The 22293-nt window shown below is 64.3% G+C and overlaps 1 protein-coding gene across 4 annotated transcripts in view; it reads left to right on the top strand.

Moving 5' to 3' along the window:
• The first annotated feature begins 2375 nt into the window (after window positions 1-2375).
• NFIC (nuclear factor I C) overlaps window positions 2376-22293 on the top strand; it is a 37530-nt gene continuing 17612 nt past the window's right edge. Inside the window, exons 1-2 of one of the 4 annotated variants that reach the window (XM_054290920.1) lie at window positions 2376-2667; window positions 20659-21190. In XM_054290920.1, coding sequence (XP_054146895.1) covers window positions 2665-2667; window positions 20659-21190 — 535 coding nt within the window. In that variant the 5' untranslated portion in view covers window positions 2376-2664. Of the gene's footprint in view, window positions 2668-4603; window positions 4845-20658; window positions 21191-22293 lie in introns of those variants that run through there. The other 3 variants (XM_054290919.1, XM_054290922.1, XM_054290921.1) reach the window with 3 other exon arrangements.

Here is a 22293-nt window from a genome sequence, read left to right as displayed (position 1 = left end):
TCGCCCACACTGGCACTGCCAGCCTGGCACAGCCCGAGCCCAAATATCCCCAAATGTGCCCCCAAACATTCCGGGCTGGGGGAAATAAGGAATCACTGGAGAAAAATAAAACCCTGGCAGGGAGAGGGAGCTGCCAGCGGGCACCACGGCGGCCTTGGAAGCGGTTAAAAATTGGCAAATTCTTCCCAGGGTTTATTTTTGCGCCGTATCGCGCTCAGAGCCGGGCAGAAAATGCAAACTGTGCTCGGCGAGCGGAGTTACCACCGAGTTTACATTCCTCGAGGCTGCTGGAGCTGGGACGAGGCGAGGGAACTGCTCATTTCAGCCTTTTTTTTTTTTTTTTAAAGCTTTAAAACAGGGAAGTGGCTTTTTTGGGGGGGAGCAGATGGTGATTAAAAAAAAACCCAAAAAACAACGTGAAAAAAGTTCGAGAGGTTTTAAATTTAAAGAATTTTTTTTTTTATATAGACAGCTGGAATAAAATTAGACCTCATTTCCATAAGGCCGATGGCCGTACTTGTGTTTGACAAATAACTCAGTAAATATATGCATATATATTATATATATTTATATAATATAGTACCCTGTGAATGTACAAATTAATGTCCAGTATCTTGGTATGCATGTGGTGGGTTTAGCAGGCAAAGGGGATATGGGGATGGATAGAATAAACCTCCCGTGTATCCAAAATCCCTGCTAAATTTGAGCTGAGATTGTAAAAATGATCAGGCTCAGAGTACACCCCTAAAAAAAAAAATATATATATATATAAAAAAGAGGGAAAAAATTATGGAATAAAAACTAGTGAAATGACTGAGTAATTTGCTTTAATTTTATTTTTAAAATATACAATAAATTATTTAGCATATTATTTATCACACTGAAACCATTTGAGCTGAAGGCAGACGGAGATTATGTTCCTGTTTGTTCAGGACTACGGAGCGTGCCGAAAAATCCAGGCACACGATGCACGCTTCGGCCCTCAGCAAACTGAAAAAATATCTAATTTTTGTTGCCTTCCTATAGAAAAATATGGTTATTTGAAAGGATTAAGAGATTAAAGGATTACTCGATTACAAGGGTTAAAAATCCAGGTCCAGACACAAAGGGGGTCGATAGAAATGAGGGAATCGCTCTCCCCCCCCACAGCCGCACCAAGCCCAGTGCCCGGGTCGCTGCCAACTTTGGAGTGGGATGGGGAGGGGGCAAAGCCCCGGTGCAAAGCAGCGTTGGGGAAGCCGGGGGTGTTCCTGGGTGAAGGGAACAGGACACGGGAGCGTGGGGGGACAGCCCTGGAGGGGATGGAGGATGCTCCAGAGGGCTGCAGGGGACACAGCCGGGGGTGGCTGCCCCCAGGGTGACAGGGGGGGTGGCAGGGAGGGCAAGCAGGGCAGGTGTGCGCACCCGGGGGTGGCGGGGGGACACACGGGGTGCGGAGTGACCGGGGTGACCGCAGCGGGGTGCAGAGCTGTGTGCGTGGAACGGGGTGTCCGTGCAACGGGGGTGTCCGTGCAACGGGGGTGTCCGTGTGCCGGGGTGAGGGTGAGGGCCAGGCCGAGTGTCCGCGGCGCGGGGCCGGGGCCGTGCCCGGGGAATGCCCGCGCTGGGGGCAGAGCGGGCCGGGGGTGCCCGGGGGTGCCCGGGGGATGCCCGGGGCGGGGGCGGGCGGTGGGCCCAGCGCTGCCCGCGGCTCCTCCCCGCGCTGCGGTAGCTCCGCACCGGGGCCGCGCCCCCCCCGCCTCCCCCGCGCCGGGCAGGGCCGGAGGGGCGGCCCCGCAGCCAGCCGGGCCCGGGGGGGCCGCGCCGCAGCCCCCGCCACCTACCCGCACCATCCGGGGGCCGCCGTCGCGCTGCCGGGCGAGCGGGGCCGGAGCCTTCCTCCTCCTCCTCCGCCTCCTCCTCTCCCTCCTCCTCCTCCTCCCTCCCCGCCCCCGCACCGGGAGCGTCCCCGCCGCAACGCCGCCGGTGCCCCGGGCGAGGGGAGGAGGCAGAGGAGGAGGAGGAGGCGGGGGCGGCGGCGATGGGGCCGGGGCGCTGCGGGCTGCGAGGAGGAGCCGTGCCCGGCCGGAGTGGGGCTGCGCCGGGGGGGCGCGGGGGGGATGCCCGCGCTGCTCTGCCGTAGGCGCCGCCCGCCCGCCCGCCCCGCTCCCGGGCTTTATTTTTAATTTTTTTTAATTTTTTTTTTTTTTTTAAATTTTTAGGAAAAAAGAAATTTTTTTTTTTTTTTTGCTTGCCTTCCAAAAATACCCATCGCACCCCCCTCGCCATCCCCCAGCCCCGCCACCCCCGCAGCGCACAAGGCCGGGCCGGGCGCGGGCTCCGCGCTCCCGTCACCGCCGCCCCGCGCCCCCCGCCCGCAGCCCGGCCCCCGCCCGGGCATGGCCCCCGGCAGCGCCGCGGAGCCGGAGCGAGGGTGACCGCCCGCGGGGGACACCGCGCCGCTGGCCTCCGAGGACTTTTACTATAATTGCCATCATTGTTATTATTATTATTATTATTATTGGGGTTTTAATTTTTTAATTCTTTCGCGGGGCAGCGGTTTTTTTTCCTCCTCCTTCGGCGCGGTGGAAAACACACGTTTTAGACCAAAATCCCAAACCAGCCCATCCATCCTCTTTGCTTTGCGCTTCGCAGCAACTTGGAGCCCGTTAATTGCACTTGGCGATGGTAGGTCCCATGACACTTTCGTTTTCTCTTCTACTTCCCCCCTCTCCCTTCACCCCCCCGTGTGCGTGTGTTTGCGGGTGCCCCCACGAGCAAAAGTTGCAGCCGGGGAGGGGGCGGCGGGGCGAGTTTAATACGGTGTGGGGCGGGGGGAGCGGGGCGGCGGGGGCGGGCGGGGGGAGCCGCCGCCGTCTCTCCTCCCCCTGCCCACCCGCCCGCGGTACCGGGGGGCGGAGGCGGCGGCGGGAGCCGCCCGGCGGGGAGGTCGCGGCGCGGCGCGGGGGGAGCTCCGCAGCCAGCGGAGGACTGGATGGAGCTGAAAATGGCCGCTAAAAAAGGGGCGGAGAGGCCGCCAGCCGCACCGACTTGAACTTGGAAGTGACGCCCGGGAGGGTCGCGCTCAAGTCCGCGCTGCGCTGGCCCGTGCTGGGGTGGGAGAAGGGAATCACCGTGCTCGGTGTGACAATAAAAACATTGCCCCCGGCCCCGCTGTGCGGGGCTTCGCCCGCTTCTCCTCCTGCCAGGCCACGGGAGGATGCGGGGACCGGGCCCGCCCGGCCAAGTTTGCGCGGAGCCGCCGCATCCCCCGGGACCGGGATGTCCCTGCGGGGGGAGGGCGCGGGGTGACCCCAACCCGGGCGGGGGTCGGCAGAAGTTGAGAGTGGAAATGAGTTGTGCGGGAAGAAGCGCTGCGGGGGCTCGTCCCTTCAGAGGGAAAAAAAAAAAAAAAAAAAAAAAAGCCAAAAAAAGCGGTTTTCTTATTTTTTGGGGGAAAGCAGCAGCGCTGGAGCCGCGGCCCCGCGCCGGGAGCGGCCGCGCTGCGGATCAGGGTGCCTGCGGGGACGGGCGACCCCCGGTGCGGGAGGGGAGCGGGGCGCGGCCCCCCCGGGCCGGGAGGTGCCCGGGGATCCCCTTTGTGTTCCGCCCGTGGCGCTCCCCGCGCGCTCTCTAATTAGCGTCATTAGCGCCCGGCTCGGCCGCGGCCGGGGGGGTGCGGAGCCACAACTCGCGCTCTGGAGTTTGCCGGGCTCGGGCTCCGCTGTTTCCCCCTCCCGCTCCCTTTGTGCGGGGGGGTTGCGGGGCTCCCCGGGACGCGGGGGGGTCGCGGGGCTGCCCGTGGCGCTCTCTCCGCCCGTGGCTCCGTGATGCTGCCGGTGGTTGGGTAACGCGGCCGGGGGGGATCAGCGCGTCCGCGGGATGAGCGGGATGCGGCGGGGCCCCCCCCACCTGGGCTGGGTGCGGGCAGTAACACCAACACCACCCCCCCGCTGCTCAGAAGTTGCACATGAATCTGCAGGGTTTTTTCTCTCTCCCATCGCCGGATTGGCTCCGTTTAGTTTAAAAAAAAAAAAATAAAAAATTAAAAATCAAACCCCCAAAACAAGCAAAGGCGGGCGCGCTCCGCGCCGGGCCCAGGGGGATTCGCCCCGTCCCTCCCCCGCCCCCCCTGCCCCGCAGCGCCTCGGCCCTGCGAGCCAAAGGGGGTTCCTACATCTTTAAATGGGATGTAATATTTTGGGATGGGCTTTTTTCATAACGTCACTTCATTCCTCGCTCTTTTTTTTTTTTTTTTGTCTTTTTTTTTTTTTTTTTTCATTTTCTCATTCTTTCTTTCCTCTCTCTCTCCGCTGCCTGGGTCTCGGATGGAGCCGCTTCCCTTCTAACTTCCCCGCCGCCCGTGCCTGCAGGCTGGGTGCGGACCCCCGACCCCCCCCCGGGGCGAGGATGACCCTCCTGCCTCTTTAAACCGCCCCCCCAAAACCCCAAACAAACAACAACAACAAAAAAGCGCTTTATTTTCCAAGTGGGGAGGGGGGGGAGAGAATTTTGCTTTTTATTTTTAATTTTTTTTTTTTTTAGAGGTTGGTTTGTTTTGGTTTGGTTTCTTTTTTTTTTTTTCTTTTTTTTTTTTTTTTTTAGTCTTTTTGGCGGGGGGGTGGAAGTTGGAATCTTTTTATTTCCTCCTCGGCCCCCCCTCCCGCGGGGCCGCCCCCCCGTGCCCGGCTGCCCCCCCCCGGGCCCCGCAGAGCCGCTCCGGAGGAGAGAGAGAGAAAAAACGCCCGGACTGCTCCAGCCTCCGAAATGACTCAGTAACTTTTACGCCTCGAGTCTCAGCCCTGCAATTAGGCACTTTCCCAGCACGGCTCGGGATGTATTCGTCTCCTCTCTGCCTGACCCAGGTAACCGGGACCCCCCCCCCCCCCCCCCCGCGTCCCCCTCCCCCCAATTTGCTCCTTTCGCCGCAACAGACTTTAGCAGTTGCAATACAAAAAAGAAAAAAAAAAAAAGAAAAAAAAAAAAAGAAAACCCAAGAAAATGCAACACCTCCCTCCCTAAAAATAATCATAACAGAGAAAGGCGGGTTGGGGCCGTGCAGAGCTGCTCAGAGGAGCCGCGTTCCCCTCCTGTCCCCCTCCCTCGCCTTTTGCAGGGTTTTTTTTATGGTGTTTCTGGTGCTTTTTGGGTTTTTTCAGCCTTCACTTTCACTTGGGGCGTGGGGGGGTTGGAAGACTGCGTTGTGGTTTGGGTTTTATTTTTTGGTGGCTGCGCCCAGAGGTGGGTGGTGCGGGGAAGCCGCGGGCTCTGGGGGTCAGGGGGGGCTCCGTGGGGTGCGGGGGGTCCCCGGTGGGCTCGGGGAGCCCGGGGGGGGTCGGGGCTGCAGCCTCGGGCTCGGCCGTGCCGCCTCTTGCGTAGCGCGAAACTTTTTCCTTCCCTACCCCAGCCTGGCCGCACATGGTGGGGTGCAGGGGCTGGGGGGGGCACGGGCGTTTCGTGCAGAACCCCCCGAGTTTGGGCCAGCGCGCCCGGCCGTGCCACGCTGCGCCGAGGGCAGGGGCCGGGCACGGCAGGATGTGGGGGCACCCGCGCCGTGCCAGGCAGGGGCGATGCCAGCCCCCGCCGGGGTGCCGAGGGGCAGCCCCGGCCGGGCTCGGGGACACCGATGTCACCGCAGGCCGCGGGGGGTCCGGTGCGCGCGGTGCCGCCGAGCGGGGCGTCCCTGCAGCCCCCAGGAGCGGGGGGGACCCCCAGGAACCCCCCCTGGCCTGCCCTGCCCTGCCCACAGCGCGACCACTGCGGCTCTGCCTTTGCATCGCGCTTATTGATCGCCGATATTTATTTAATTATTGAGCAGGCGGCTCTCCCTGCCTCGGAACCTGTTCCCTGCTGGCAGCGCTGCCCGCTCGGGGCCCGGCCTCGTGTGCGCCCCCCGGCTCTGCTCTGGGGGGGCTGGCAGGGGATGGGGGGGCTGCTGCAGGACCCCTGCCCTGCCCTGCCCTGCCCTGCCAGGCCCCCTCCCTCGGCACGGGCTGGGGCTGCGCTGCCCTCGGGGATCCGTGCGGGTCCGTGCGGGTCCCTGGGGTTCCGGGGGTCCCCTCGGGCCCGCCGGGGTGAGGGGGCAGCGCGGGGTCCGGCCCCGGCCCCCCCCGGCCGCAGCGTGAGGCTGGTGAGGACACGGCCGGGGTGGGCAGTGCCAGGGCTGCTCAGATGACCCTGAGGTGGTGCTCCCTGTTGTGTGGTTGACTTGGCAAGGGTCACACCTCAATCTGGCTTATTTACTTCTCTTTCTTCCTTTCTCTTTTCTTCTTTTTATTTTTTTTTAACTCTTTCTCTTTCTATTTTTTATTTGCATTTTTTCTTTTTTTACCTTCTAATTTTTCTTTCGCTCTTTTGCTTTCTTGCTTGCTTTTTCTCTTTTTTTTTTTTCTTTTTTTTCTTTATTTTTTTTCCCCTTTCCTTACCATCCCGCCTTTCCCACCCTGACTCCATCCCTCTCAGGGGTCCCCGAGTGTCCGGCTGATGCTGGGTTGGCAGCGCGGTTGTTGCCAGCTCTCGGTGCTGGTGTGGTGTGGAAGCCGTGCGGCCGCTGCCCGGGCCGGGCTGGCCGGAGCCTCTCTCCTCACCAACCCGCGCTGTTCCCAGCTCTGCTCCCGGCTTTTCCCTGTGCCCGGGCACGGGGCAGGCTCTGGTGCCCTCCCCCTCGAGCCCGGCTCGGCTGGGACCAGCCCTGGTCCGCAGCTCCAGCCCAGCCGTTCCCGATCCCATTCCCGATCCCGTTCCCATCCCACCCGGGCAGGCTCGCCCGGGCTCGGGAGCTGCGGATGGTGATGTGGATACATTGGAACGTGCGCGGGAGCCGCCCTGCCTCGGCCTTTGCGCATCTCCCCGCCAGCAGCACCGCCAGCCCCGGAGCCCGGCACGGCCCTGGCACCGCGGGACCCCGCAGGCGACATTCCCGGCCGGAGCGGGCCCGAGCTGGGCAGCCCGGCGGCACAAAACCAGCCCTGGCAAAGGGCTGAGAGCCCGGGACACGCTGCTGGCCACGGCCCCGGCCGCAGCTCCCGCCAGGCTGGGGGTGGCTCTGTGCCCTCCCCGCTCTGTGTCCCTGCTTGGGGACTTCCTCCCGCTTCCGCAGCTCACCTCTGTCCCCCTCGGGGCCGGGCCGGGCAGCCAGGAGGGAGCTGCCGAGATTAGCAGGGAAGCAGCGCCGGAACCGCCGCCCCGCCGAGGCCTCTCCCTGCCCACGGGCAGCGGGGCGGGGGCCGGGGGGGTCCGGCTGCCCGGGCTCCGAAATAACCCTGGAGCTGAGCACCTGCCAGGGGCCTGCACGTGTGTCCCCCGGGAGCTGCTCCCGAGAAGCCGGAGGGATTTCCAAAGCGGTAACATTTATCCTTGGCTCCTCGATCCGCGCTGGGGGACATTTGGGATACTTCTTGTGGGGGAATATTGCACATTTTATGACTGGCGATGCTCCTACACCTCTGGCTCGTGCCTGGTACCTGGCAGTGCCCCCAGCACACCCCCAGCTCCCCACCCTGGTCCCTGCAGGATGAAATGAAGTGAGATGGGCGCCGTCCTCCAAGGCCGCCGCAATGTTGGAAGCCAGGCATCCCAGCAGGGTCTGGTCAGAGACCCTCCTCCCTCTGCCAGGCTCCATGCCAGGGTGCAGAGCTGCTTCTGGGATGGCAGAGACGATGCACCCGCACTGCCTGACCGAGAGGCAGTGCCCAGGCACGGACCCCTGTGTGTGCCCAGTCAGTGCCACGGGATCCGAGGGGCATCGGGGAGCGCCTGGCTAAGCTGGCCTGGCACAACCCTTGGTACCAGCAAACGGGCACAGCTCCGGGCCTGGGGGGTGGAGCTGGGCTGCCAGAAGCATTGCAGCCACGTGGCACGGTCACAGCCACATCTCCAGGCATCCGAGGGGATCCCACCTCTCCCCGGCCACGTCCAGCCCCACACATCCCTGGGCTGCTGCAGGCCTGTGGCTGGGGCTGGGAGCTGCCTGCTGTGCACATCTCGTGGGGCATCCTTTGGCAAACCCCCTTCCCAAAAGCGCCGAGGCTTTTCAGCACCGGTGCTCACCCCCTCCACCAGTAGCTCCGGAGAACTGGTTTCCAGCCGGGAGCTCAGATCGGCTGCCAAAGGATGGGAGCAGCAAGCCGGGCATGGCGGGGGAAGAGAGGGAAGGTTGCAACACACTTTCAATTCTCCCATCTGCTGAGTATTGTTTGGGAAAAACAATGAGGCTGTTCTTTAAATGCAACCTTCGGGAGATCCTCGCTTTCCCCGCGGCGCCCGCCGTGCCCGCCTGCCCTGGCGAGCCCTGCCCGCTGCTCCTGCCCGGTGCCAGCTTAAATCCTCACCCGGGAAAAGCAGATCCGGTGTTCAGGGGGCTTCTGATGCTGGGCTGGAGGGCCAGAACGGGCACACGGGAGGGAGGGGATAAAGGCAGCTGTGTGAGGGGCTGCTGGCCGGCGCTCACGCTGTGCCGCTCTCCCCCTCATCACCTTGAACTTGTGTGGGGCCTCGTGCAGTAAATCAGCCGCCCTTTTTCCAGGTATCTGCCGATTTCTCCCTTCCCTGGGCAGCTTCGCCCTGCCCACGGTTCCCTCCCTGACCGTGGTTCAGGCCCCTCGTGCCCACAGTTCCCTGTGTGCCAGGGCAGGGAGCGATCCCAGCGCTGCGGGTGTGCGCACGCCTTTGCAGACTGCCGAACAAAGCCCAGCTGCCAGAGCCCAGAGCCCTGCCCGGAGCTCTTGGAGCAGTTGGGAATAGCTCCCTTTTCTATTCCCCTGAGCCTGGCAGGGCTGGGCATGGATGCCAGGAGCCTGATCCTGCTTGGACCCGGCGGTTTCTCCCCTTGCAGGGGTGGCTGTGGCGGGGATGGTGTGGCCAAGGCGGTGCTGGCGTGGCAAGGCTCGCTGGGCAGAGGAACCATGGCAAGGGCTGGCCCAGCTGGCCCTTATCAGGGCACAGCAAAGAGAGAGAAAGGCGGCTCCCCGAGGAGCCCTGGGCAGCCCTAGAGTGGGGAGCTCAGGGGCCCGGGGCAGAGCTGCCACGGTGGCACCGAGGGACCCATCCTGACCCTGGGCTGTGCATGGCGGGGAGGGCCTGAGTGGGGATTTGGTACTGCCAGGGAAAGGGAGGGTCAGTGTGTCCTGTCTTTGGAGGTGGTGGAGGCAGGTCCCTGCCAGGCAGGGCTCTCTGGGAATGGCCCCAGGGACAGGGACAGCTTGCCCTGTCTGCTCACCCACCCTCCTTGCCCGATGGTGCCTGTGCCAGCCATCCCCGTGCCTGGCCCCTGGACACGTCCCTGCAGCCCAAGGGGTGCCCACTTTCCCCCCATCACTGCCATTGTGCCTGCACCTGTTGTAGCCACAAGCCAAGCCCTTGGTGACAGGATGGGGATGGGGATGATGGTGGGGAGCATCCCCAGGGTCCCTCACTGAAGGGAAGAAGGAGAGTTGTCGGGGAGGTAAAATCCCTCCCTGTGAAGCTGGCACGCTGCCTGCCACCCCCGGCCGTGCTGTGGCTCCTCGGCGCAGGGATGGCAGTGCCAGCACAGAGCATCTCCGAGGGGGCTGGCAGCCCGTGGGAGGGGGCTGGGGGGGCTGCTGTCCCCAGCAGTCCTTGCACCCAAGCTGGGAAGTGCAGGCAGGGCCCTGGGATGGCGGGGTTGTGCTCCTTAGGGACCCATGAGGAGAGGATTTCTCCCGCAGCACCTTGGGGTGTGCCGGGCAGGTCGAGGCAGGGTGGCGAGGGCGATGGGAGCAGCCAGGGCATCAGTGGGTGCCGAGCCCTGCCAGGATCATGTGGCATCACTGGTGACGTCCACACGGCATGGCTGAGGGCTGCTGCTGGGGCTGAGTCTGAGTGGGGCAAATCTTCACCCATGGATTTCTGGTACCAAGATGCTTTTGGATGCAACAAATTGGTGCAGGCAACAGCCTGAGCTCAGCCTCCCTCCCTGCCCTGGCAGCCAGGCACTCTGAGATCTCACCCTCCAGGGGGGTGTGCAGACCCCTGGGACGCGCCAGCTGCAGGGAGGGGATGCTCAGGGTACCCCCGGGCGTGCCGGGCCTGGCTGGCACCCGCGCTCGCCGTCCGTCACGTCGGCCCTGGGCGGGCATCCCCCGCGGCCGGGCGCTCTGTGCCAGCTTGGCCGGGACCCAGCGCCCTGCGCCGCCCGCCAAGACCCGGAGCTTCCCAAGTCCTGGAGAGGAGCTGGGAAAGGATCCCGTGGCTCAGGTGCGGCAGCGCTCACGCGCTGGGGGACCTGGGGCCAGCCACTGCCAAGGATTGATTTCTCGGTTAACTCACCGCTGCTCTAAAAGCGCATTAATCCTCCTTCCCCGGCCGGCAGCCAGCGCTGGGCAGCGTTTTGGGCGAAATCCCCAGGTCTGGGCTTTGGGCTGCCTGCCGTGGACGTTGCCCTCCCCACCACCGCCACCAGCACTCCAGCAGCACTGCCTGGCACAGGAACGCTGGGATCCGGCCCTCCTGCTGACCCCTCTTCCCTGGGAGCTTATTCAAGTCCATAGCCGGGTGGATTTTTTTTCAAACTGTGGGTTTTACTTTGTTTTTTAAGAAGGTTTTCGCTCTCCTTGCAAAGGGCCCCTGCATTCCCTTCACGGGGAAATGGTATTTGACCGGCTGTTGTCCAAAAAAACCCCCAACATGTTTCTGATCACGAAAAACCAAGAAATATTTTTGCTTTCAAAGGAAAAAAAAAAAAAAAGAAAGCCCGTACGAGAGAAATGTTGATTTTCCACCCAGACATTTCCCCTTTCCCCAAACCAGCCCTGAAAAAGAGAGGCTCCACTGCTCCCCCCACGCCCAGCCTGTCATTCTGGGGGTACACTCTCACGGTGGATGTCACCCAGGGCTCATCTGGGTGCTGATGAGTGGTGGCAACGCTAAGTTGCCTCTGCTCAGACCCCCTTTCTGAGGTGCTCGCACACTGCACAGGCCCGTGGGGCTGCCGGGAGGACGGCGAGCGCCGGTGACCTGCTGGCTGTCCCCAGGGAGCCACCCATCACCGTGTGCCGCAGAGCCGCCAGCCCGCCTCGCCCCGCTGCCACGGGCGACGGGCCCGCTCGGTGCCACGGTTGCCCGGCGGGAGCTGCGATGTGCCGGATCCTGCACCCCCTCCCGCCGTCCCTGGCTGCTGCCCAGCGATTTGGGAAAGCGAGACGGCGCAGGCTGAAATGTGACCCCCGCCACGCTGCGCCGCAAAATCTCCTTTAGTAACCTGTGCGCCAGGACAGCGAGAGCGCGGCGTGAATACCAATGAGGGGAAAAGTGCCGAGTAAAGAGTTTTTGATGGAAATGGCATCGCATGAGAAAGAGAGCGGGAGCGAGCGGGCGGGTGCGCGCCTGGAGCCTGCGCTGGGCGCGGGCACGGCGGGCACACACGTGTGCGCACCTGCGGCCGCGGGCTTGGAGGCTGAGCGTGGCACGGTGCCAGGGTCGTGCCACCCCGGCGAGCCCCAGGGACGTGGCAATGGGGGCGACGAGCGGAGGGGGCCGCGAAGCAGCGGCTGAGGGGACGCGTGGCAGAGGGTGCCGCGGGCAGCGCGTCCGCAGGGTGCGGGGCATTTCCGTGGCATTTCCGTGGCACATCGGGGAAGGGCTCCCGTCCCCCTGCGCCGTGCGCTGCTGATCAAAGGCGCAGGCGGGGAGGGCGCGGGCCTGTGTGAGCAGCGCCCTGGCCCCGCGCCACCCCACCTTCCCGCTCCGCTCCCCCGGGAGTTTGTTAAACAAATTTCTCTAATTGCACAAGCCAAGGAGTTTGTTGGAGAAAAAAGCTGGGGAATTTCCCCTCCTCTGGGCCACCCCTTTCCCGCTTCCCCCGGGGCACAGCGAGCGGGTCCTCCCCACGACCCCCGGCTCTGCGGGAGGCTGTGACCCCGACGCCTGCGGGGCGCAGCTGCGGGGTGTCCTCATGTCACCCCTGCCTACGCAAGGACGTCCCCTGCTCGACCTCTTGGCGGGCGGGTCACACGCATTCCCTGCCGTCCAGCCCCGGGGTCAGAGCCTGTCACCCAGCGCGGTGACACCCGGCACCGCCGCCTGCCCTGCCCTGCCCGCTGGCGTTCTCCATGGCTTGGCCGGGCACCCCTGGAAACGGCCTTTGTGAGCCTCCCGTGGGCAGCCCCTGACATCGAATCCCGCCGGATTAGCGAACGTACGGGATAAAAGGCTCGGCTTGGCGGCGGTTCTGTGCCGGGTGGGGGCTGAGGCGGTGGCCCTGCCAAGAAGGGACGATGCGCGGCCGGGTCCTGCCCCGGTTCCCGCTGAGGTCATGGCTATAGATAGCCGGGAGGGCGCAGCGCCGAGGGCAGGATCCAGGCGCCCTTGCCAGCTGCACCGAGAGCCCTGTGGGCACCCGCGGCCTGCGAGGAGACGCTGCCAGGGCGCCGGGGGTTGCTGAGGGACGGGTTGGCTGCGACAGCCGCTGGCCATGGCCAGGTGACAATCTGGTGCTGCAGGGCGTGACCCCACACCTGCAGCGATGCTCAGACCCAGCCGCTCTCCATCCTCCGAGGGGTCCTGCAGCCTCCACTGATGCTGTGACCTAGGGTGGCTTTTTCTGTTGCTTCTCACCACGTTTCTTTCTTTCTGTGCTCCCAGGCAAATGCCAGGCTGGGGCATCCCCAGGGCACACCCATGGGTGCAAAGCTGCTGGGTCAGGAGTGCAGGCCCAGGGTTTGCCCCTCCATTTGCCCGCTCTGGGTGCAGCTCAGCTCCCCTCAGAGCCAGGCAGGTGTGTGCCCAGGGTGTGTGCCCAGGGTGCCCCTGCCAGCCCCATGGGGCTCCAGAGCGCCGGGGTGGCTGGGAAAGGCGTTGTTGATGAGGGCACTAAAAATAGAGAGGGACTGGGATCTTAATGGGACTTTGTGGGAAACCTGGAAACATTTTCTCATCCCCATAAATGAGTCCAGATGCATTAACGATGACTGCATCGCATCCTGAGGTACCGCCGGAGGGAACCGGGACGCGCTCAGCAGCTTCCTCGCCTTGCGGTGGGGAATTGGTTGGAGAGAGGAGTCACCAGCGGCAGCCGGGGCCGAGCCGCAGCTGCTGCGTCCCATGTGGGGACAGGGACGGGAGCTTGCCCAGCATGACCTTGGTGAGGGTTCAGCCCCATCCCGGCTCTGTGCTGCCGGTGCCCGGGGGTGCTCCCAGCCCTGCTGGCAGGCACAGTGACAATGTGCTCGGCTCGGTGGTGGCACCGCGGCCCCGGAGCTCTCTGGAGCCCCTGAGCGGGGTCAGGGTGAGGTGATGCAGGAGGGCCCCCAGTCCCAGCGGTGCTGGTACCCCGGTGTGCCCTGTGGTGGCACGGAGCCGCTGGGATCCGGCCTGTCCGGGGGTTTTTCCTGTGGAGCTGTGACAGGGGGATTGGCTCCCAAAGCGCCGACCCCACGGCAGGACCTTGGACTCCCCTAGGGGATGGCTCGGGGCCAGCCTGGGCAGGTAGCCCGGGGCGGGTGGCTGTTGGAGCCCACGTCACGAGGCAGGTTGGCACGGCCGTCCCCGCGGTATGGCAGTGTCACTTAGCGGTTACGGCAGCACCCGGAGGCAAGGGCAGTCCCGCCCCGCGCCTCAGTTTACAGCCAGGTGGGCACCGGCACCGGCACGGGAGGAGGGCGCTCGGCCCGGCCCGGCCTGCGGACCCGTCCCAGGGGAGCAAAGGGATCGGGCACGGCCCCGGCCCCGCGCCGGGCACCGCCGAGCCCAGGCCCGAACAGAGTCCCTTTGTGCAGGTCAGCCCCCACCCACTTCTGTCACTTGGGAGGCGTCCAAAACCCTCCCGAAATAGGACCCGGCCGGGCTCAGCCTTTGAATCTGCCCGGGAAGGCTCTGCTGAGCTGCCGAAAGCGGATGAACATTCCCCTTCCACCCCGCTGAACCAGTCCCGTCCTTCGGTGCAGGCTCTGGCCGGGGTCAGAGCTGACCCTCTCCGGCCCCTTTGATCTCCAGGCCCCACCCGTGCCTCAGTTTCTCCTCTCTCTGTGGAGGGTCCTGGCAGGTTGTCCCGATGAGATGCTGCAGGAGGGGCTGAGCCTTTGGCACATCCGTGGCACAGCAAAGGCGCAGCTGGGCCGGGGGGGCCGTGAACTCCTCACCACCGGGGCGCCGGGGTGGCCGATCCTCCTGCGAGGTCGCCGAAAAGGCCGGGGCTATTTTTAACCACGGATTTGCTCCCGGGATTGGATTTGCAGCAGAGTGAGCCCCACAAACCCATCACAGCACTGCCCATCATGGGGTGCAGAGATACCCCCAGCACCAACCCCCCCCCAGGAGGGAGCTGGGGACACCTCTCTGCACCCCCACCCTTAATGGTGCACCATTAATCCCCCTCGGAAAGGCCAGGACAAAGCAGGCAGGGCTAAAAATATGTTGGGAGGGAAATAAAACCTCCTGCGTCAGGGGCTAAAGCCGGGCTCAGAGCCCTAGGCTTGCATGGAGGGGCTGGGGGGACCCTTTGTGGCGGTGCCCCCTCCCCAGAACGAACAGAGTGCTGCCAGCCCCAGCACATCTCCTGCCTCAGTTTCCCTCTGTGCTGCTGGGAACAAATTCCATCCCCGGATCACGTCCTGGCAGCTCCCGGGCTGACCCTGGGGCTTGGGATGGGCAAAGCTCTGGGTCTGGGACACTGCAGCCCCCTCGTGTGCCAGGAGCAGGGATGGGGGACAGGCCACCCCCAGGGCCCCGCGCTGGCGCAGGGCAGGGCGGGGGAGCAGCAGCGCCAGGACCCGTTGGCAAAGCTCTTTTCTTTTTTTTTTTTTTTCCAGTTCCATAAAACATTTCCCTTCCTTGGAGCCCCGGGGGGGTTTCGGCTGGGAAGCCACGTGGCTCTGGTGCTGCTGGCCACGGGATGCTTCCCAGGACGAGGGGACATCTCCGTGGCCATGGGCTGGGGCCCCCAGTGCCGCTTCCAGGCCTCTCCAGAGCTCAGCAGTCACCGTCGCATCCCGCCCCTTCTGTGGGCTGGCCTGGCAGGTGACATGCCTCAGTTTCCTTATTTTTGGAAAGGCAGCGCCTCACCCTGGGGGCAGGTGGGGTCACCCTGGGAAAGTGGCTGAGCCGTCGGCTCCCAAACCCCAAAGGGGACGCGCAGAGACGGCACCTGGGGAAACTGAGGCACGTGGGAAGTCCAAGTGATTCTCCAGGGAGGCAGCGAGTGGCTTTGGGCTCTCACACTGTCGAGTCTCCCTCGGCAGAACCCTCCCGGCCCCTCCACCACCCAGTGCTAGCCCGGGTGCATCCCTGGGGCACCCGTGCCCCTCCCTGCACGCTGGGCACGCTGCTCCCCACTTTGGGGCGCATTCAGGAAAGCGGGGACCGGCAGTGCCAGTTGTTGCCGGGGCGGGGGCGCACGCAGGCACACCAGAGGCGGTGCTGGGCACGGTGTCGGGGCACGTACCGCGAGCCCCCTGCGGCTCCATCCCACCTGGGCCACCCCCGGCTGCCGGCTGCGGGGCGGGCTGCGCAGGCTGGCGGGGGCCCAGGCGGCGCTGGCACCGGAGCCCGGGGCTGCCAAGAGAGCTGCTTTTCTTCCTGCTGTTTTCCAAAGCAAGCGGCAGGTTCTGCGCCGCCGCGGCCTCCTGTGACCCGCGGCCTCGGCGCGCTCCCCGCGCCCCCGCTCGCAGCCGCAGCACCTGCGAGGGCGAGCGCCGGCTCCGCTCCCGCCCCGGCACGTCGGCGCGGGCAGGTGGGCACCGGCCCGGCCCGGGGGCGGCGGGACCTGCCCGCTCCGGGGGGCTCGCGGCACCGGGCGGGGGTTTGGGCAGCGCCAGGTGTGGGCACCCCAGGGCGGCTCAGTGAGGGGTGCGTGGTGAGCACCAGGGGCTGTACCAGCCCACCCCCCGCTCCCGGGCTGATCCTGAGCATCGCGGCAGCAAATGAGGGCCGGGAGCCTCTCTCTGCCCCATTTGTGCTCACCCTTCCACCAGAACCCGCAGTGGGAACGGTCCAGCCCACCCACAGCCCCCAGCCGTGTGTGGGTGTTGGCTGGGGGATGCTCTTGGCTCCGTGGGGAAATGAACCGCAGGATCTGGAGAGAGAAGCTGCGAGGAGGCTGCACAGTGTCCTGCCCTCACCTCCACCTGTGCCGGGGGTGCCAGCCAGGTGCCCTGGGCGCCGGCTCTGTGCCCCGGCGTGGGCTGAGGAGGGGTTTTGCAAGCGAGGGGCTGGGTCAGCCAGGAGCTGGGGGAGAAGGCGGCTGTAACAGAGTGTTCTGCCCCACGGCAGCTGTGTCGTGGGGCCGGGTGTGCACAGCAAGGCCCGCACAGCCCGTACCTGCCCCGGGAGCCTCGGTGCCCCCGTGCCCCTCCTGCCCCGCCCCAGCTGCCGCTCTCTCTCTGTCCCGGGCCGGGACACGCGTTCCGATGCAGAGCAGGCCGGGACGCCCGGCCGCGCCACACCGGCGAGCAGCAAAAATTATGAATAAGCTCTTGTTAATAAATACTTTATGATGAATCCAAATAGATTTCCTCCTCTGGAGCAATTATTGCAAAATGGGCTCTAATAGGGTGCAGGGCGGCCCCGGGAAGGGCTGGGTGCCTTTCAGGGCCTAAGTGCCTCCTTCCATCCCCTCTAATGAGCACTTCCCAATCATTTGCATCTGTCTCTGCAACAGGTCTCATTACCAGGTTAACTCATTACCCAGAGCCGCTTCGGCGAACAGTTATAAGCGGCTACCGGAGGCTCAGGTCAGTGCTGAGGGCATCTGTGGGTTCTGGTAAGGAGAAAGCAAGTCCCCTCTGTGCCCTTTTAAGGTACCGGGATTTTCAGGGTTACCGGAACCTCTGTAGCCGCATCTCCCCCTCCGCTGCCACCACGCCAAGGCTTCCCAAGGGGGCCCGACTTGCCAGCCCCTGCCCGGGCTCGCAGGGCCGCGGGGACCTGGCAGGAGCCGGCAGCGCTTCGGAGGCGTGCGGCTGAGCATCCTCGCATGGAGCGAGCCCTGTGTGGTCCCTGCAGGGCTGTCCCGCATCCCGCTGCTCCCCGCAGCCCAGGCCGGGCTGGTGGGAGAGCAAAGCGAGCTGCCGAGGTGTCTGACCCCTCCCGTCCTGCTCCTCCTCCTCCGCCCCTCACCCCAGCGCCTCCCCCGTGAAAACTGCTCGGGAATTTCCTGAGGAAACGTTGTTTTTTTTTTTTTTTTTTCATTGGAAAATTCAGGCTGTTTCACTGAGCCCGACCTGTTTGGACAAGGCGCTGGAGCGGAGGATGCTCGGAGGGTGGCCAGCCCATGCCGCGGTGCCCGTGCCAGCTGCCGTGTCCCTGCGTGGCACGGAGCGTCCCCCTGTCCCCAGAGCGTCCCCGGTGCTGCCGAGCCGGTGGCAGGAGCACGGGGAGAGGCAGCGCTTCAGCTGTGCCCCTTCCCAAACCCTGGGCTGCGGAGGAGTTAATCCTCCATGGCATGCCCAGCTCCACACAGAGTATCCCTCCTTCCTCTCCCCGCTCCACCGCAGGACAGAGCCGGACTTGACCCGTGCCTCAGTTTCCCCTGACAGCAGCTGGCATGGGAAGCCAGCGCTGCGCAGCCCCTCCAAGGGGGTGCAGGGGGGCCCGGAGCGGGGCCGGCAGCGCCCGGCGCAGGCGTGCTCCTGCCTGGGTTGCAGGGCTTTACAAGCCTGGCTTGGATGAGGCCCAAGCGCAGGCTCTGCTGCCAGATTCCCATCCGGAAATGCCCCGGGAGCAGCCTCGTCTGGGGTATTGCAGCACGTCTCTGCTTCCCAGCCCCGCAAAGGAAAAACAGCAGGAGAAACACTTAACCAGTCTTGTGCCGGCGCTCGGGCTGCTGGGCTGGGGGACACCTGTGGGGCCACAGCTCTGGGTCCAGAGAGGGGCAGGCCCAGAGGTGGCAGGTCTGTCCCATGAGGGAGGATCCGTGCCTGCAGGGACTTTTGGGGCGTTAGTGGGGCCGTGCTGGGGGCTGGGGCTGGCAGTTCCCGGTGTCTGTGCTGGGTTCAGGGACAGTGGGGTCTGCACTGGGATATCTGTGCCAGCTCACAGCAGGGTCTGGGAATCTGGGACTGGGACGGACAGACAGACAGCGCATCCCTGCTTCTGCCTTCCCGAGTGTGAAGCTGGTTCCAGCGGGGATGGTGTGCCCGGCTGCGGGGCTCGCTGCTGCACGGTGGGGACGGTCCCCCCGTCCTTTGGCGTGTCCCCTCGGCCCCGCAGCCGCCGCCGTTCCCCTGTGCTTGTCCCGATGCCCCCCAGCCGCCCTCGCCTGCCCTGCTAAAGCCGCTTAGCGGCGGCATCGCGGCGCGGGTTAAGCCGGGCGGGAGGGAAAGTTGGCGAGGGCCTGATTGGCTTTGGGTGCAGCTCCCGGCCTGCCCTAATCCCGGCCAGGCCGGGGGGGCTGCCACGGCCTCGGGGGCACCGAGGGCTGCGGGGGCTTCGGCACGCAGAGGGGTTTTTGGAGGGTCTCGGTTGTGACTCCAAGTGGGAACTGTGAATTCTCGGCACGGTGGCGGGGGAGGGCACAGAGCCTGGGCAGGGCAGCCCCCGGCCCCCACGGCACCCTCGGGTGCTGCCTCACCCAGCCCAGCCCGGATAACCTGGTTCCTGCCGCGCTTCCCTGCAGGGGTGGCAGTCCCCGAGCGGGACAGCAGCGATGGGGACAATGGCGCGGTGTCCCTGGGCCAGCCCCGCCGCCGGCTGCCTGGGGAGGGTGGCGGGGCCAGGGGATGGCAGCAATTTGTCGGACTCGTCTGAATAACCGGCCACCAAGGAAGATCAGCCGCCCACCGCCCCGGCCAAGTATTGTTTTTGGAACTCACTGCTGCTTTTTTCGGCTCCTGTCTTACTTTTCTTTGACCTTCTTCCCTGATTTAAGACACATGCCCAGCCCTTGCCCAGCTGCACTGAATTAGCGGCTGCTGCTGGGGAGGGAAGAGGCAACCAGACCCTGTGGTGGCCCCGGGAGCAGCCGGCGGGGACAGGTTCCCCAGGCAAGGAGGGGTTCCTCGGGCAGGATGAGTCCCCCTGGGCAGGGTCCCCAGGGTTAGGATGGCTTTGCCTGCAGATTTGGGTCCCTATGGAGCTCCCAGTGAGGGGACAGTCCCCTGTCCCTTGTTGGGCATGGCAGGGACACCTGTGGGGCCACAGCTCTGGGTCCAGAGAGGGGCAGGCCCAGAGGTGGCAGGTCTGTCCCATGAGGGAGGATCTGTGCCTGCAGGGACTTTTGGGGCGTTAGTGGGGCCGTGCTGGGGGTTGGGGCTGGCAGTTCCCGGTGTCTGTGCTGGGTTCAGGGACAGTGGGGTCTGCACTGGGATGTCTGTGCCAGCTCACAGCAGGGTCTGTGCAGGGGTCACTGCTTCAGGGGACACCCAGGGAGCCGCGCTTGCTGTTGTCAGGGTTTGTGCTGGGGGAGCAGATTTAGGGTTAATGGGATCTGTGCTGGACTTGGGAACAAGTGGGAGTAGCAGGGTCTGCATGGGGCCAATCCTTGCCAGGAGCTGTTTCAGGGGACATTGTTCCCTCCAGGCAGGGTCACTCTGGGACACTGCTGCTCCAGCCAGGGAATGGCATCGCTGCTCTGGGATGAGTGGGGCTGGATCTGGAGCGCTCACCCCATCCCACAGCCACAGCTCTGTCCTTTCCTGTGGCCACCTCCTCACCTCAGAGCAGCGCTTGCCCTTGGCACCCTCGCCAGGCATCACCCTGTGGCATGGCAGGGGCAGTTGTCACCAGCCACCCCTCTCTCAGCCCTGGCAGGAATCCAGCTGAGCTCCTTCCTCCTCCTCCTCCTCCCCACAGTCATGAGGGACCCCAAGGGCCAAATCCTACCCTTGGGGACCAGCTTGGTGCTGCCCTGGCTCCACACAGGGATGTTCAACCCTCTGCCTGCTGCTTTCCAAGCTGTGCTGCTCCTCACCAGGAAGGCTCCCAACACCTTTCCATCCCACGGTGGGGTTGTGGGCCCCCAGCCAGGAAGCACTGATTTTCCAAATTGGAAAAAAAAAAAAATGGGATGCGGGAAGGAGGGGCCAGGGATGGGGATGCATTTTCCTTGTTTTCTTTTTGGGGCTGGACTCATCCAGCAGCGCTCACCAAATGGAAAAAGGCAGTCAGAGCACGTCTTGTGTGCCGGGCCAGGCGCCAGCCGCCGGGCTGGCTGCAACTGGGGCAAACTGGGGGAGTTTCTCACTGGTCCAGAGGGAGTGGAGAGGTCCAAGGCACCCAGAGCTCGAGTGGGAGCGCCCGGAATGCTGCAGGCGTGGGGGAGCCGGCCCTGGGGTGTTGTGGTGTGGCAGCGCCTGACGCCTGCACAGCGGCTCCGGTGGGCACAGTGTCAGCTGGGATTCCAGGTGGGATTTCTGCACCTGGTGGGAGCAGATCCTGCAAAGGGGAGAGGGTCTGGGTGCTGCTGAGGTGGCCAGCCTTGTGCAGGAGCCTGTCTCTTTGTGGCACTGGCTGCTGTACTGCCCAGCCACTCCCTGCAGGTTGTTGGCTTGGGAAAATTGCAGGTGGGGTTTATGGAGGTCTGCTGGAATGGGGATAACCTCACTGGGTGGTGAGGGGATCCCTGACCCTGGTGGACATGTGCCTCTGCCACAGCTTTTTCTTCTGGTTGCACTGGAATGCAGCGCAGTGGGAATGAGCCTGGCAGGTCCCCAGGGCTCCACAGCCACCTCGGGAGGGAGCTTGGAGGGACTCGGCCAGGAGTGACCCCCTGTCCCTCTGCTCCCACAGGATGAGTTCCACCCCTTCATCGAGGCGCTGCTCCCCCACGTCAGGGCCTTTGCCTACACCTGGTTCAACCTGCAGGCCCGCAAGCGCAAGTACTTCAAGAAGCACGAGAAGAGGATGACGAAGGATGAGGAGAGGGCGGTGAAGGACGAGCTGCTGAGCGAGAAGCCGGAGGTGAAGCAGAAATGGGCCTCGCGCCTCCTGGCCAAGCTGCGCAAGGACATCCGGCCCGAGTGCCGCGAGGACTTCGTGCTCTCCATCACGGGCAAGAAGCCCTCGTGCTGCGTCCTCTCCAACCCCGACCAGAAGGGCAAGATGCGCCGCATCGACTGCCTGCGGCAGGCGGACAAGGTGTGGCGGCTGGACCTGGTCATGGTCATCCTCTTCAAAGGGATCCCGCTGGAGAGCACCGACGGCGAGCGCCTGGTCAAGTCGGGCCAGTGCACCAACCCCATCCTCTGCGTCCAGCCCCACCACATCAGCGTCTCTGTCAAGGAGCTCGACCTCTACCTGGCCTACTTCGTCCGTGAGAGAGGTGGGTGCTGTGTGCCTGCAGGGCAGGGCCTGGCTGTGCTTTAGCTGTCCCTCCCCACCTGTCCCATCCCCGCCTCCAGCTGGGGACACCGCTCCCATTGCAGACACCTTTCCCATTGCAGACCTCGCGGTGCTTCCCTCTCAAACTGCCCCCCACCCTGGCGCCTCTCCCCCAGCCAGGGCTGATCCCAGCTGCCCAGGAGCAGCACACAAAGGTGCCTGAGGATGCTGCTGCCTCTGGGCATTCCCAGCATGGAGTTTTGGGGGTTAAACCCAGAGCTAACCCCACATCCTGTGCCTAGCTGAGCGGAGTGGGTGGGCAGCGTGGGCAGGGAAGGGGCAGCCTGTTCCTGGTGCATCCCCAAGGGCTGGAGCTGGAGGAGGTCCAGCAGTGCCCATTTGCCATGGACTACGGTGCCAACCCCTCGGTGCCAGAGCAGGGACTGGGCAGCGAGGCTGGCTGGGGAGGGCACAGCAATAATGGTGGGGGCAGCTCCTGCTGGGGATACTGGTCCTGGCTCTTCACCTGCCTGGGGGTGCCATGGACTTGCTGGGAGAACTGGCTGCTTTCATTGCAGCAAGGAGGGTCAAACCTGCTCTCAAAGGGGGAAACTGAGTCACGGAGTGCAGGGCAGGCAGCAGCTCTCTCTGTCAGTTCAGGTCCCTGAGCCATTGTTCTCTCCACCAGCTCACATCACCTCCCCACAAGCTGGGAAGGGGAGGCTCAGATGTAGGGATTTTACCTGGGCATGTTTGTTGTCCCTGGCTGGTGACATGCTGGCACAGACACCCTGCCAGCAGCTGGGGTGCTCCACTCACCCTGCCATCCACCAGCACCCCCAGGTGTGTGAAGGGCCAGGGGAGCTGCTGTGTGATCCCAGCTGAGGGCTGGGCTATGGCACAGGGCTGGTTCTGTGGGGGTCTGTGACTTGCAGCCCTAGGGGTGATCAAGGGTCTCGTGGCCACCTCTGGCCAGGCCAGGCTACCCAGGTGTGCAGGGGTGGCAGGATATTGGTCCCCTCCTGGCAGCACCTCCTGCCCATGCCCACAGCACCAGGTGATGTCCCCCGGCCCCATGAGCTCACCCTCATCAGCACCACGGCA

This window comes from Melozone crissalis, unplaced genomic scaffold, assembly GCF_028551555.1.
Source record: "Melozone crissalis strain CALT ecotype California unplaced genomic scaffold, PUWL_Pcris_2 ptg000088l_1, whole genome shotgun sequence".
In the NCBI taxonomy this organism is placed as follows: Eukaryota; Metazoa; Chordata; class Aves; order Passeriformes; family Passerellidae; genus Melozone; species Melozone crissalis.
This window is presented reverse-complemented; position numbering and strand designations above follow the sequence as displayed.